The following is a 13,679-nucleotide window of genomic DNA, read 5'->3' on the forward strand; positions in this document are numbered from 1 at the left end:
TTAAAGTTTAACAACAGCCAGGTTGAAGCCCATTAATTGCAACTGACACCTTCCACAGTGGCTGCCAATTGTATGCGGACACACCGCCGCTGGTGTTTGCGTTCCATTTATTTTCTTATTTTGATTTCAATTAAGTTCGATGCAAATAGAGCAGACTGGTTTAAATACGCCATATATCCTGCATAAATACGCAGTACTCGTATATGCCCGTGTGTAGTGGCCATTGTGCAACCTAAATAGTTGGCGAGCGTGACGAACTGGTCAACAAATCGCAAATAAATTAATTGCGAAATGCAATTTCCATTCAATTTCAAGGCAGCGGAAACTCAATTGAAAAGCAGAGTGTTCCGACGGCGCTTATCAGTGAACATAAGCCACATATGCAAAAACAATGAAAAACCATAACGAATTGTGCCAATATCATATTCATATATGAATGTTATCGCTCTGCAATGAGTGCAAACCAAAACGAATTCATTGGGATTATTCAGCTCGTAATCTGACAACTCAACTACTTGAAAATTCAATGAAATATTTATCCCTAATCTGTGTAAAGGTCTATGTTGCTAGCGCTTAAGTATGTAAGAATTTTAGTGTGATGCTTGTGTTCGTTCACTGATTTCAAATCAAGGAGAAGCATTGGAAATATACTTGTGTTGGAAAAGAACCCCAGTGGCTGCGAGTTGTTTGCTTGGACAAGGGTCAAGGGTCAAGGGTCAAGGGTCGATGGTCGTTCTTTGGCCAGAATTCGAGGATGCACAAAGCCAACGACCAGGAGATTAGCCTCAATTAAGCGTTAACAAGTGACTGACGGACAGAATCCGGAGGAGATAACGGCCGGCACACACATAAATGCAATCTGGCCGAGATAACTGGGCCTGCTCACTCCGGGAGTTGGCCATTTGGAGAGCGGCTGCCAGTTGGCCCAGTTCGCTCATTAGTCGTGAAGGGATCCCCTGCGGCCGGAGACAAAGGTGGTGAAAAGTCCATCAACTGCTTAAAATGTAATCAGAGTTCGGGCCACTCGCCATATCTTACATATCTTATCGCTTTGACATGTGCCCGGGGCTTTAGAGTGAATCACAGATACCGTATTTGGCCAAAACAACTCATTCGGCGGGTCATCTGGCGGGTCATTTAACCGAAATGGATAATCTGGGGCTCGTGCTCTTGGTCCTGTGCGCCTTCAGCTTCCTGCTCTTCCTCCTGCGCGTGAGTGTTCCATCTAGAGCAGTCTGTCTATGCCACTGTACCCTGTGTCGTCTTCCAGGTGCTTCTGATTGCCTGTCGCCCGTACGCGAAGTCGCTGCGCCCGAAGGAGGAGCAAGGTGAGTTCTTCAGGCATTTGAGGAGGGCAAACATAAATATGGGCCGTGGTTGGGCCACTGAACTCGTTCGGAGAGTTCTCGAGAAGAGTGAGGGCGAGAGTTGCCGGCCGCCATAAATCAAGGGCGACATTAATATATTTTTATGCGTGTGTTCGAACATATATCTATTTGCGCACATTTATCATATCGCCTCATTAGATAAATTGCGAATGCGAACAAAAAACAAAGCCCTGGCTCGACACTGGTATTGTCGCCTTATCAGCTAATGATTACAAAGCAAATATGTGCGTTCTTCGTTGTCAGCTTCGAGTCTGACCCATGCCCGGATGTCCTATCAATTCGGTGGCCAGTAGCTCAGGTTAGTCGGGTCTGTCTGTTCGTCGGAGAACGGCTGTCTCGAGACATTTCTTAGTTCCGATCAGGACCAAAAATCGCAGCAATCAGCGCGCAATTAACCCCCGATTTCAACATGGCTCCTGCCATAAGCACGACGACCAGCACCCCCATTAGCTCCACCGCGTCGGTGGTAAAGGGTACACTTAACACCACTGAAAGTGCGAGTTCGGTGTGGCAGTACGAGAACACCACACCCGTCACAATTTGGATCAACGACGGCGGCTACGATGGTCCGTTCATGTTCTTTTATCCCAGCTATGTCATTTACATTGTGCTGGTCTTCCTGTTTGTCATCGCCTTTCCTCTGGCCATGATTATGGTAAGCCAATTCGAAATGGGACGCCTCCTGCTCCTGCTAATGCTTCAATCTCTCCCCGAAGAGCGCCAAACGCAAGCGAGAGGCCAATGCGCGGAATCTCGCACAGCAGAGACAACGAGGTAATTTCCCATTCCTGTCTCGTCAAGAGTTTTGTACTTTTATTTGGGGGACCACATTTAGCCTATAAAACCTGCCGGAGTGCTTCGAGGAAACCGAAATTAATCAGTCCCAGGTAGAGGTAGTAGCAGTTGAGCTTGAAAAGCTCCCATCGCTCGCGCACCCGCAGCCACAGGATGCGCGAGGATCCGGAGCCAGACTGTTTGGCTCGCTGTTCAGCGTAGGAGGATTGAACACAGCACTTGGACATAACCCAGAAGGCGGTCATCCGGTTCTGCGTGCGCAGCGTGGACTCAATTCCGCGGATCAAGTCATTTGTCTTCAGAATGAGCAGCATCTGACGGTCCACCTGCTCCAGCACGTCGGAAATGTGCGGCAGCACCAGTGACGTGTTGCTTTGCAGCGTGTTCTTCTGCAGAATCAAAGCATGGACTATGAGTACCTGCAGAGAAGAATTTCCTGGTCGAACTCACCTCTTCTTTGGAATATTTGACCTTGGTCAGGCCCTGCATCACCGTCTCCCAAGGTCGTCCCGTCACCATGCATGCGAAAAGGCCGTACAGATCGCCCTGGATCAAATAAGTGGAAAAGTTAGATGGGTTAGGTTCAAGTGCAACTCCCAAGTCTCGTCAATACCTTAATTCCCAGCTGCTCACTGTGGTGTCGCATCGCTTTGCGGTCCACGTTCAGGATGCTCAGCCAGAGATTGGAATAGTCGTACCGGAACTTGTCTGTCAGATTTGCGTAAAGCCCGTGATCCAGCAGAACTATCTCTAGACTGTCCTTCGGCGTGCGCCTTACCAAGATGTTTCCTGGGTGTGGATCGCTGTGCACGAAACCGGTGCGGAAGATCATCTCGGAGTACAGCTGTCCAATGCGATTGGCCACCGCAAAGGAGTCAATTTTGTTTCGCCGTATGTAGTCCAAGTCCGTGACATGTCCGCCCTCCAGGTACTCCATGACTAGGACTCGAGAAGAGCTGTACTTCCAGTATATCTTGGGCACACGAAGCCAGGAGTACTTCTCGAACTGCTTGGCTACCTTCTCGGCGTTGCGTCCCTCGTTGAGGAAATCGAGTTCGACCGGCAAGTTCTTTTTGGACTCCTCAACCAGCCAGTGGATCTTGAAGTCGGGAAATATCCGCGCCAGCACATTAACGGCTATTTCCATGGTCTTCATGTCCACGCGGGAGTTACCCTTAACGTAGGGATGTTGCACCTTCACGGCCACCAGCTCGCCGGTCTTCAGTCGCGCCTTATGCACCTGGGCAAGGGAAGCAGTTCCCAAGGGCTCCCTCTCGAAGCTGTCGAAGATGTCTTCGGGATTGCATCGCAGATCCTGCCGGATAACCTTATATAGGTCCTCAATGGGGTTTTGCGGCGCATCGGAGTGAAGAACTTTCATGGTCTGCACAAACTCCTTGGGCAGCAGGTACTCCAGGGCCCCTATGTGCTGGCCCACCTTGATGTAGACACCCTTGTTTATGCAGATCAGCTGAAGCAACTTCTCGGCGGCTATCTTGTGCACCCGGCTCTTTTCCGCCTTGTACTCGGGAGTCTCCTTATCCCATTCCCTGTAGTAAAGTTCCCGCTTGTAGGTGAGTGCTACGTCCACGACGGCGGCGGCGGATCGCGACAGCCGGACGATGCCCAGTGAGTTGGGATCGTAGTCGTTGGTGTGCAGGCTCCAGCCGGCGGAGGCCAGTCCGGCGCCGACTACTCCGTAGCCCAGAACGCGTCGCAACAGCATTCCTCCGGCTGAAAAATGAAGAGCATTTAGTCTGGTGTGCTAAATCAACAGGTGTCAGCGCCGATTAACCTCTGGGCTTTCACCTCTGGTTAAGCGCTTCGTTTTACGCGGAACTGAGGCACTTTGAACTTTTCACTTCGCCAACTGATTTTCGGCGAATACAGCCCTCTAAACCTGTTGCATCTCCGCAAGCATTTTCATTCACTATTCCCCATTTGCATTTTCCAGCGCTCACATGTAGCTAAACTTTCACCTCAGTAATTTGGTCTGCGCCATTATGTAAACACACCTGACTGAAGGGGAGCCGCGGCTCGCTCGGAATGACGGCCAATAGTTTCACTTACTCGATATGGTGCACTACAGGTAGCGCCGGAGTTCAACGGCGCGTAGGTGTTGAAATTCCAAAGTCTGCGATTAAATTGATGCGCTTCAACTTCTGTGGCCACAGTTGGCGCAATCAGCTGTTGGCCTGACGTCAGAGCAGCTGACCCACTAGCAGAGCCCAAGGGCGTAGTTGATTTTGTACAAGGGGATTAATGCTCTTACAATATTATTACGGTTTTTAAATCAAAACTGATAAACACTATATTAAATGTTGCTTAAAACATAGAACGACTCAGACAATAGGTTAAAAGTTATTGGTGAGGCTCCCCTAGGAAAGGCTATTGTTACTTTTTTCCCTTAGCAGAAAACGGTTAACACTTAGCGGTTAACAGAACTGGGCGGTAAATGTTACGTGATATGAAAGTTATTTTTTTTTTACATAATTCGGTCGACCTAACAAAATTAGAGGTTTAATATTATATTGTGCACATTTGATTTCACAAATATCGTATGGCTTTAGAATAAGCACACTGCCGCGCTTAAAAAGTATACCAAGTTTAACGGCATCGGTTAACAGAACCAAACGGTTAAAAAATGTTAAAAAAATCAACTTGTCAACTTGCGTTTGCGTTTTTTAAGAGCTCTTGAGGTTTTCTTGTCCACTAGCTTTATTATTCCCTTTTCCGCAGCCCGTCGCCAAATGGAGATCAATGTGACGAACAATTGCAACGGCGGCTCCGGAGGAGCCGGAAACGTGTGCTCAAACAGACAGGACGAAGTCAGTGTGCTACCCAAGACCTTGGACTTGCCGCCCAGCTACGACGAGGCTGCTTTTAGCGAGCGAAAGCAGGACAGCACACTGACTATAGCCACCAACTTGGAAGCGAGCAATCCCAATTTGGCGGCTGGAACTAACGAACCGCCGCCGGTTTACGAGGCGAATGTGGCCACAACGACCACGTCCACCACCACCACCGTATTCTTGGTCAACGGCCAACCACCAGTGGTGTAACTCAGCATTGGACTTCTGAGAAATTTATTATTTTTTATACATCCTACAAGACACTGTACAGTGTTGCCAATGTAAATAAACTTTGCTTTTGGAGAACTGCTTAATTTTGCAGGATTTTTACAATGAAAACACTTACATATGAAAACACTTTTCAGGTCGGAAACTATGCTATGCTTTTAGAGAACTTCATAATTTTGCAGGATCCTTACAATATTAATCATATGAAAACGTAATATTTCTTATGTTTTGACCAACTTAACGATACTTGAAAAATTATAATATTAGGAAAAAATAATATTAGGAAAAGAACGTTGAATGATCAGCAACTAAAGCTTCTAACAAAAAAATAACACGAAACTAAACAATAATTTGAAAATAAATATAGGGCAAGGCACATTAGCACCTCAAAATTTCGTCGAGCGTAGGTCCCCAGCGGCCGTAAGGATCCTTGGGTAAAATGAATATGTTGTCGCACCAGGAGTAACCAAGGACTCGATTCTCAACGATCTTTTTAAAGGCAGGATTTTCATTAATCAGGTCTCTGTAGTTGTCGTTGGAAACCACGGCAGCATTCTTTTCGTATGCCAGCTGCAAAATGAAACTGAAAAAGGAATTATACATTTTCATTCTAAATACAAAATTTCTTTCTAAGGAGCTCACCGATCATCGTAGCTAGACGACATTTGACCGGGAATGTTTTTGCACGGCGTAAACACAATCTTGCCTTCCTTGTGCAGCTTATCGAGAAGCTCGGGATTTGAAGACTTGAAGTTGTTTTTCCGAAACATTGGAATCACAGCCTTAACTTCGTGACCCATTTTCTCGAAATACTGCAAGCAATACTTTATTCCCTCTGATGAAAAGACGTTTGAGTTGCCATGGCTGTTGAGTATGGATGAAGTAAATAGTTAAGCCTGTCTGGAGTTTGCTTAAAGCAGAAAACTTACGCAAAGGCGACATTGCTACCATCGATGATAATAAACCTCTTATTCGTTTTCGGCTTATTAAAGGTCTCTCCTGCCTCCTCCGTGGGATTAAATGTGTTGCTGTTATAGTCTCCAAGTCTCTTCTTTTCGGCAGTGGTGAACAGGCTGTCATTCATTCGCGCAGTCTTTTTTCTTGGCGTTTCCGAAAGTCTAGCACTTCTTCGCTTCTTTTCTGTTCGCAACGGCGGCGAGGACGACGGGATCGGGATGAAAAAATCTCCGGTAGAGTCCTCAATAAATATAACTGAGTCGTTGTTTTCAACAATTGGACATTGGACAGCTTCGGAGGATTCATCCAAGTTGATGATGGAGTCTGAAAAATCCGCTTTTGCGATAGTAGAGTACAAAACTGCGTTTTGCGTTTTCGGCTTTATACGCAAAGAAGCCTCGCCATTACAATCTATAACTATTTTTTTTGGTAGCTGGTCACTTGTGCTGGGCCCATTATCCTCGTCATCTAGAATGCTAATGGATTCGTTTGGAGTTTCCAGCAACACGCAGTCGTCATCGTCGCTGCTCTCCAACTCTTCGACGATTTGGCCTTCTTCAATACTGTCGTCCTGATCGGTAGAAATTCCAGTGACCAGAATTTTATATTGTTGAAAAACAAATTCTACAAAGCTTTACCTTCTGGTTATAGAACTTGGGCTTGGGAAGAACGACGTTCTTTGTTGGCGATTGCCTTCTGCGGAAGTCCAACCTACGCTTGATATGAGGATTTTTCTGCGCTGCATACTTCTTTTTAATAGAGTTCAAGAGCTTGGATATCATATCTCGGGTGAGTTTATTGTTCTGAATTGCATTGCGCTTCAGTCTTTTCGGAGCGTTCTGTCGAATATCGCATGTCTTAATAAAAATATATATATTTCGATTTGTTACCTTTGGCTTAGGGTCTCGAATCTTCCTGAAGCCATTGGGCTTAACCACTGGTTTGGGCATATAGGTGTTTGAACTGGAGGCCCCTGTTTCTGGTACTGCGACCTATTAGGAAAAAGGGGATATAATTAGTTTTAAGCGAGTTGTGACTTGATCATATTTTTGGAAAAGTTTTTCTGCTGTTACTTTTCCTACTTACTGCGAAGTCAAATTAAGTGGTTCTATAAGTGCTTTAAGTAATACTGCATTTTTGGTACATCATTTACATCAAATTTATTGTGAGTTGGAGTCTACAGGGCTTACGTATATATCTAGGCGTACACACTAACTAGGAAAATGATTTTGATTACACTTCACTTAGGAGTTAAATTAAGTAGATTTTCGGCAGAGGAGGTTGCTCAACCAATACGAGTGCCTTGCAGTCAAACGAGGTAAAACGGCCAGTAAGTACACAACTCAATAGCAGTAAACAAAGCAGCCCCGTCGCATCCCTATCCTCCAAACTCCTGTTTACTGCTTCTTTAGCTCACTGATCTCGTTGCGTATGTTGGTGCGGGCTAGCTCTTCGTACTTATCATGGTAGTCTCCAGTGGCGTAGATGGAGGGAATCATCAGCAGGGTCTCCAGCACCTTCATGCGCATGGCCTTGTAGGTGGCATCGTCGAGATTGGCGTACTCCGAGCGAAGGAGAGTTGTATAGTGCTTGTACTCCTCCGGCGAAGCACTTTAGTAGTGGGATATAGGTATGAGATACACGGACGATGATTGTACGGATACTCACGCTAGGACCACCAGGTCTACATCCTGCAGCAAATTGGCCTCGTCGTCATGGCACCAGGTCAGCTGGTTCTCCGGGGTCTTGCGCCCTAGCAAATTGCATACCAGACTTTTTGCATGGTCCTGTTCAAGGTAAAACACTCCGAATATAGAGGTTCAGTTATCCCGCACGCTTACTCACATCCTCGATGACGGCATCGTTGCAAAACTCCTCAAAGACCTCGCAGTTCTTCTCGGCACAGCTGCGGTTACCATCGAAGTGGTAGTACTGGAAGAATGCGGCCAGCACAATGTTGGGATTGGCCACGCCCGCCAAGTGCGGCTCCTTGCGCCGCATCATCTCCTCCCAATTGTGGTAGGCGCGAGCGGGATCCTCGGAGCTCAGATGCTGCTGGATGCGGGCGAACCACTCGTTGGCCACCTGCTCGGGCACATCGTGGTGCTCGCACACCTTCTTCCAGATTTTCTCCATACTTGGTGGGTTGTTGGTGATACTTTGGCCTCTTGGATTAGGAGTTGCTGATTTCGGCAGCGATTATTCAGTTGGCTGGAGCTGGTCTTTCTGGAACTTTTCACTATTCACTGGGAATGTGGGGTGCAGGGCGCTTGCGTTTGCGCACTGATCAAAGAAGCCCCACCACCACATGGTTACCACTCGCGGGAAAACAAAAACTGCGCGACCCGCAGACGCGAGCTCAAAATTGTGGCCAGAACGGATTTTTTATATAAAACAGGGAACTTACCGTGTTTTCAGGACCGCCGCCTTTTTTTAAATCCTCGGCCGCCAGCTTCAGCAGGATATTTGAAGCCATTTTGGAGGCCGATCCGCGCTTGTGCCAATGTTGCTTTTTGGGATTCCTTTTCTTCTTGGATTTGCCCATTTGGGGCAAACGCGTCTGAATAAAGCGTAATATTGTTAAAACTCCGATCTTTATCTTCTCAAGAAGTCCAATGGAAACAGCTGATATTGCAATGTGCGTTATGTTTTGGTATTTTTCCAAGCATTAGGCCCATTCCACAGCGTGGTCTAATTGCGATCTAAAAGGCGTTAGGGTGTAACTATACTGTAGAGTAACTATATTTAATATTGATCTGACAACCTATTTTATGCACATATAATTTAAGATGCTTTAAGTATTTTGCAATATTAGGATCAGATTAGGATCACAATAAATGTTTTATCAATTATTTGTTAATGATCGATACTATCGGCTCACTAAAACTTCCCACACGCCCCTGGCAACCCTGCCCAGCTTTGGAAAACAAATTTTTGCAAAATCGTAAACAAAAACCTTTTGTGGAAATGAAGCAGGATTAGGACTGAGCCAGTACACCCGGTTGCGTCATGACTGTCTGCGTGCTCTGCCTGGCCAGCTCCAATGCCGGCTACGGCCTAGAGTCCGCTGAGGGCGTCCGTCTGAGCATTAGGGCGACCATCAACAAGCACTTTTCGTTTTCCGAGGTAAGCTCTGCGCCATAATCGAAAGTCTTGGATGCACCAGAGCAAACTCTTCGCAATTCACAGGTTCTTACGGCGGGCAATGATGCGGAGGTCTGTCGGGAGTGCTGGGACTGCGTTAGTAGCTTCGAGGAGTTCCACAAGCGAGTCTCCTGTCTGCATCAGCAGCAGAGCAGCGATTCCAAAAGCGAACCCATCGAATTTTGCGGTCAGACGGAGGAGGCCATTAATCCGCTTTATTCTGTGGAGCTGGACGCATTGGCGGAGGGCTTCTTTGCGCCCAGTGAGGTCAAAGTGGAGGCAAACGAACTGGAACCCCTGCCCAAGGTAGAACTTTGGGAAGACCCAGTTAAAACGGAAATAAGAACAGCTCCGAAACGGTTGGGTGTCCCAAGCGAGGGCTCACCACATTCGAAGCGGCGCATTAAAAACGAACTGCCAGTGGACAGTGATTCGGATGCACCACTGGCGGATTTTTTAAACTCGGATACAAAGAGCAGTTCGATAAGTTCCGCAAAGAACAGCGAGACGAGTAAGGGTCGCCAGCTACGAAGGAGTTCAAGAAGAGGACGGCCGCCCAAAGCTAAGCCGGAATCCCCTACGTCCCCAAAGAAGGAACTGGACTCCGATGATGAGTTTGTGGCAGTCGACGCTTTCTTGGGCACGGAGGACAGCGCCAGTTCCTCCAGTGAGAGCAGTGAGGAGGATTCCGACCGCAGCTTGCCGGACATAGAGCCGGAGGAACGCTACGCCGAGATTCCCAAGCGGGTGGTAGTTAAGCCCAAGAAGTACCAAAAACGGGAAAAGCCCCTGGTTCCACCCGTTCGCCTGAGCCGCGAGGAGATTGAGCGGAGGAAGCTCCAGCAAAACGAGTACGATGAGATTATCCTGCAGTTTTTCAAAAAGTTTCCGTGCGCCGTCTGCAATCTGCTGGTGCAGAACTTTGCGGACATGCGACGCCATCAACGCGTTTCCCACAACATCGACTCTGGCTTCATCGAATGCTGCGGGAGAAAGTTTCACCTACGCAAGGCTTTGGCGGAGCACGTGTTGGTCCACAAGAACCCAGAACACTTTATGTGCTCCCAGTGCGGGCGCGTGTTTCAGGACTCCCGCTCCCTGGAGGTTCACGAGCATACCCACACAAACCCGGAGGTCAAGGCGGAGGCGAAGGAGAAGCGGGTCTATCAGTGCGAGAAGTGTCCCAAGAGCTTCACCACCAAGGCGGCCATAGAGTATCACGACGTTTCCAAGCATGTCCCCAAATCCGAGTTTAAATACTCCTGTCCAGAGTGCAACAAGAAGTAATTGTCTATATGTGGTGCATATGAACCCCCCCAGCTAATTTCTTATGCTTTCAGGATTCCCACGGAACGCAAACTGAAAGAGCACTTGCGTTACATGCACGACCCGGAATCGGCCATCATCTGCGATAAGTGTGGCAAGACTCTACGTTCACAAACGAATCTCAAAAAGCATCACGAGCTGGAACATTCCGAGGAACCGCGACCCAAGCCCGATCCCGTGCAGTGCGAGATTTGCGGCACTTGGCTGCGCCATCTGTCCGGACTTAAGCAGCACATGAACACGGTGCACGAGCCGCCGGGCGGCGAGCATCGCTGTCACATCTGCAACAAGACATCCACCAACTCCCGAGCCCTGAAGCGCCACATCTACCACAACCACCTCTGTGAGCGGAAGTTCAAGTGCGGAATGTGCGAAAAGGCATTTAAGCGTCCACAGGATCTGAGGGTGAGTGTTGAGCTCCTTCCAGAGAACTCCGAGTTCACGAATACCAATTTACAGGAGCACACATCAACCCACACCGGCGAGGTGCTGTACACCTGTCCCAACTGCCCCATGACGTTCTTTTCTAACGCCAACATGTACAAGCACCGCCAGCGGCTCCACCGAGCAGAGTGGGAGGCGGATCGGAAGAAGCCGCTGCCACCGAACATCATGAAGATTTCGCAGGGTGCCACCACTGCGATGAAGAAGCGCCAGGCCAGCGGCGCTCTGTTCCCACAGTCGGAACAGAAGCAATAGCATTTGTCCATTTACGACATCCATAGATAGTAGATAAATCGTCAACCATTATTATTAACTCGCACTTAACACAGATAAGTTAAGCCATAAATAAGTAGACGTGGACATATTTACATCGATTTATGGGGGCTGAATCTTATCTAACTATCTAGCTATCATCCTGCGGTATCCGAATTTCCGCGCACATCCCCTCCTCCCGGTGAATGCTCGCCCAGTGCTGCGAGAGCTCCCGACTGATAGCCTTTCGAAACACCATGCACGATATGTGTGGCAGCTTCTCGAAGCGCACTCGCAGCAGTCCAATCCTGGCCAGGGAGTATCGCCAGTTTTTCATGAGGTGGGCGTTCTTGCCAACGTGCTGGGAGTCCGGTGTGATGAGCACGAGGATGCCCTCGGGCAACAGCAGATCGTAGGCCTGGAGGCAGCACTGCAGCCTCTGCTCGGCGCTTGGCATGTACTCCAGTAGCAAACTGAAAATGACGCACTCGTAGTGGCTTGCTGGTAGCCTTCTTACGCTGCCCTCCTCCAGCTCAGGTTCCCCTATTCCGGGTACCACCTCCACCTTAAGGAAATCCGCCTGCAGCACATCTTCGGCGGCGGGACACAAGTCCAGGGCGGTCACCTCCAAGTGCGGAGCTCTGGAGAAGGGATTGAAGCAGCTGCCCACATCCAGCACGTGCAGCCTGTCCGGCGGCTCCTCCATCAGCCTGCACTGCACCTCGCCCAGTTTTCCCTCCGCTCTGTAGGATTCCAGGAGCCGTTGCTCCCGCTGACGCTTCTGCAAGTATATGCCCTCGGTAAAGAAGTACTTGGTGATGTAGTCGATGGCCCACTTGATGCGGCTGCGTGCCTGCAGTTCCACCTTCCCATCGTTGGTCTCCCATATGGCCGCCAGTTGCTTCATTGCCTTGGCGTACTCCGCCAGTTGCTTGGCGTTCCTGGGACTCGTGTGCTCCTGCCAGGCCGCTGTGGCGCCATGCTCCTTAGTCAGCTGGCGCAGGCTTTCGTGGCAGCTCTTCACGATGCTGGCCAGGCGCTGGTGCTCCTCTGTGGCCATTTCGCTACCGTTTCTTTGGTCTGACTGGATTGGTGGGTCGCGTGCAATAGGGATGAGAGAATCTGCACGTACCGACAATCGGTATCGTTATCGAAGCAGTTTACCGTTGAGAACCAATATTGAAAAGTAATAAGTTTAAGCTGTCAAGATACAATTTCTGTTAAGTATGTTAATTATTTGGTTTTATTATTGCACTTTCCAATTTCTTGACGTTTCACAATTTACGTATCTGGTAAGATAAAAATGCGTTCCTGGACGTCCTCTTAACTAGCTGGTCTTCCCGCCGTCTGGTTTTCTCATAATCCTAGGATTGGGGGAGTCATCAAACCAAGACATTACATTGGCGCAAAGCGCAAGGACCTCCATCTGGGGATTTGGGGGAAACACGCGACCAAAGCACTCCAGCAGCATGGGCTGTCGGCGGACCACCTCGCAGTATTCGTCCGCCCCAATGTTGGTGTCCTTGTCCAGGTCGAATTTGAGGAACAGCATCTCCTTCATGTCCTGAAGGAATGGGAACTGAATCAGTGCAAATGCAGAGGATGGTGCCTCACCAATCGCAGCTCAGCGGAGTCGTCTTCATCCTCGCTCGCGAAGAACTTGCTGACATAAAACCCCACTTGCTCGCCATTCAACTGCTTGGAATCATTCTTATCGTAGACCTGCAACGTAAGCCAAAGGTCTAACCTACTTTTGCATGAAGACTATGAAATGCCCACCGAGAATGCGAATTCCATTTTCAGCTGAAGGTCTTTGGTGAAGTATAGGGTGAGAAGCCTCACAAAGGACTCCAAATGAATATGCTTATCGGGAAAGAAATCAGGAGCCCTGGAGCCCGGGGTATGGGCTATTCTATACACAATGGTCGCAATGAGATCCCGATCCACGATCTCAAACAGGAGCTCCATCAGCGCAGTGAGTTGCTGAATGGTCATGTACCTAGCCCTCGGTCCATTGACCAGGACAAACTTGTGGTAAAGCATCACGATGCTGACCAGCTCATTATGCGAGAAGAGCGAGTCCTTGGCCAGGCGAGCAATGTCCTTCATATACACGTACTTGAAGCGGGCATTCTCCAGGGTATCCAAGGAACCGTCCAGGTCCTTCATTTCGACTTGCTGCGCGTTCCAAAAGTTGATACTGAAAATAAATTGACAGAACCCTTGATTTTAAACATCGAACACTGGCAGACTTGCACACTTCGATTCATGTTTGTGAGGACCAGACCACTGA

The 13,679-nt window shown here is 48.5% G+C and overlaps 7 protein-coding genes across 10 annotated transcripts; 2 read left to right on the plus strand and 5 right to left on the minus strand.

The window, feature by feature from the left end:
- The first annotated feature begins 898 nt into the window (after positions 1 to 898).
- LOC6548366 lies at positions 899 to 5,349 on the plus strand. 2 transcript variants are annotated; one of them, XM_015156030.2, is made up of 3 exons: positions 899 to 1,212; positions 1,271 to 1,328; positions 4,923 to 5,349. In XM_015156030.2, the coding sequence occupies exons 1-3, from the start codon at positions 1,147 to 1,149 to the stop codon at positions 5,243 to 5,245; spliced, it is 447 nt and encodes a 148-aa protein (XP_015011516.1). In that variant the 5' UTR covers positions 899 to 1,146; the 3' UTR covers positions 5,246 to 5,349. The 2 variants fall into 2 exon arrangements, with proteins under 2 accessions (XP_015011516.1, XP_001976642.1); XM_001976606.3 differs by lacking the exons at positions 899 to 1,212; positions 1,271 to 1,328 and adding exons at positions 1,668 to 2,043; positions 2,105 to 2,162.
- LOC6548367 (uncharacterized aarF domain-containing protein kinase 1) lies at positions 2,171 to 4,414 on the minus strand. 3 transcript variants are annotated; one of them, XM_001976607.3, is made up of 4 exons: positions 4,254 to 4,414; positions 2,797 to 3,917; positions 2,634 to 2,729; positions 2,171 to 2,572 (listed from the first exon to the last, which is right to left on the minus strand). In XM_001976607.3, the coding sequence occupies exons 2-4, from the start codon at positions 3,907 to 3,909 to the stop codon at positions 2,225 to 2,227; spliced, it is 1,557 nt and encodes a 518-aa protein (XP_001976643.1). In that variant the 5' UTR covers positions 3,910 to 3,917; positions 4,254 to 4,414; the 3' UTR covers positions 2,171 to 2,224. The 3 variants fall into 3 exon arrangements, with proteins under 3 accessions (XP_001976643.1, XP_026837079.1, XP_026837080.1); XM_026981278.1 differs by having other exon boundaries at positions 4,199 to 4,414; XM_026981279.1 differs by lacking the exon at positions 4,254 to 4,414 and adding an exon at positions 3,979 to 4,184.
- On the minus strand, positions 5,257 to 8,906 carry LOC6548569. Its single transcript, XM_001976605.3, has 6 exons — positions 8,628 to 8,906; positions 7,111 to 7,212; positions 6,859 to 7,059; positions 6,193 to 6,791; positions 5,906 to 6,127; positions 5,257 to 5,846 (listed from the first exon to the last, which is right to left on the minus strand). Exons 1-6 carry the CDS (start codon positions 8,763 to 8,765, stop codon positions 5,642 to 5,644), a joined length of 1,467 nt encoding a protein of 488 aa, XP_001976641.2. The 5' UTR covers positions 8,766 to 8,906; the 3' UTR covers positions 5,257 to 5,641.
- Positions 7,401 to 8,566, minus strand: LOC6548568. The gene is made up of 3 exons (XM_001976604.3): positions 8,066 to 8,566; positions 7,889 to 8,007; positions 7,401 to 7,831 (listed from the first exon to the last, which is right to left on the minus strand). Exons 1-3 carry the CDS (start codon positions 8,354 to 8,356, stop codon positions 7,618 to 7,620), a joined length of 624 nt encoding a protein of 207 aa, XP_001976640.2. The 5' UTR covers positions 8,357 to 8,566; the 3' UTR covers positions 7,401 to 7,617.
- Positions 8,907 to 9,066: 160 nt separating the features above from the next.
- Positions 9,067 to 11,404, plus strand: LOC6548567 (transcription factor grauzone). Its single transcript, XM_001976603.3, has 4 exons — positions 9,067 to 9,346; positions 9,410 to 10,647; positions 10,705 to 11,095; positions 11,150 to 11,404. Exons 1-4 carry the CDS (start codon positions 9,230 to 9,232, stop codon positions 11,387 to 11,389), a joined length of 1,986 nt encoding a protein of 661 aa, XP_001976639.1. The 5' UTR covers positions 9,067 to 9,229; the 3' UTR covers positions 11,390 to 11,404.
- Positions 11,405 to 11,423: 19 nt separating this feature from the next.
- Positions 11,424 to 12,525, minus strand: LOC6548566 (S-adenosylmethionine sensor upstream of mTORC1). Its single transcript, XM_001976602.3, has one exon. The coding sequence runs from the start codon at positions 12,444 to 12,446 to the stop codon at positions 11,538 to 11,540; it is 909 nt and encodes a 302-aa protein (XP_001976638.1). The 5' UTR covers positions 12,447 to 12,525; the 3' UTR covers positions 11,424 to 11,537.
- An 86-nt stretch (positions 12,526 to 12,611) lies between these two features.
- Positions 12,612 to 13,649, minus strand: LOC6548565. The gene is made up of 3 exons (XM_001976601.3): positions 13,166 to 13,649; positions 13,001 to 13,108; positions 12,612 to 12,950 (listed from the first exon to the last, which is right to left on the minus strand). The coding sequence occupies exons 1-3, from the start codon at positions 13,553 to 13,555 to the stop codon at positions 12,714 to 12,716; spliced, it is 735 nt and encodes a 244-aa protein (XP_001976637.1). The 5' UTR covers positions 13,556 to 13,649; the 3' UTR covers positions 12,612 to 12,713.
- Positions 13,650 to 13,679: the final 30 nt, after the last annotated feature.

This window comes from Drosophila erecta, unplaced genomic scaffold, assembly GCF_003286155.1.
Source record: "Drosophila erecta strain 14021-0224.00,06,07 unplaced genomic scaffold, DereRS2 tig00000092-arrow-pilon, whole genome shotgun sequence".
NCBI classification, from domain to species: Eukaryota; Metazoa; Arthropoda; class Insecta; order Diptera; family Drosophilidae; genus Drosophila; species Drosophila erecta.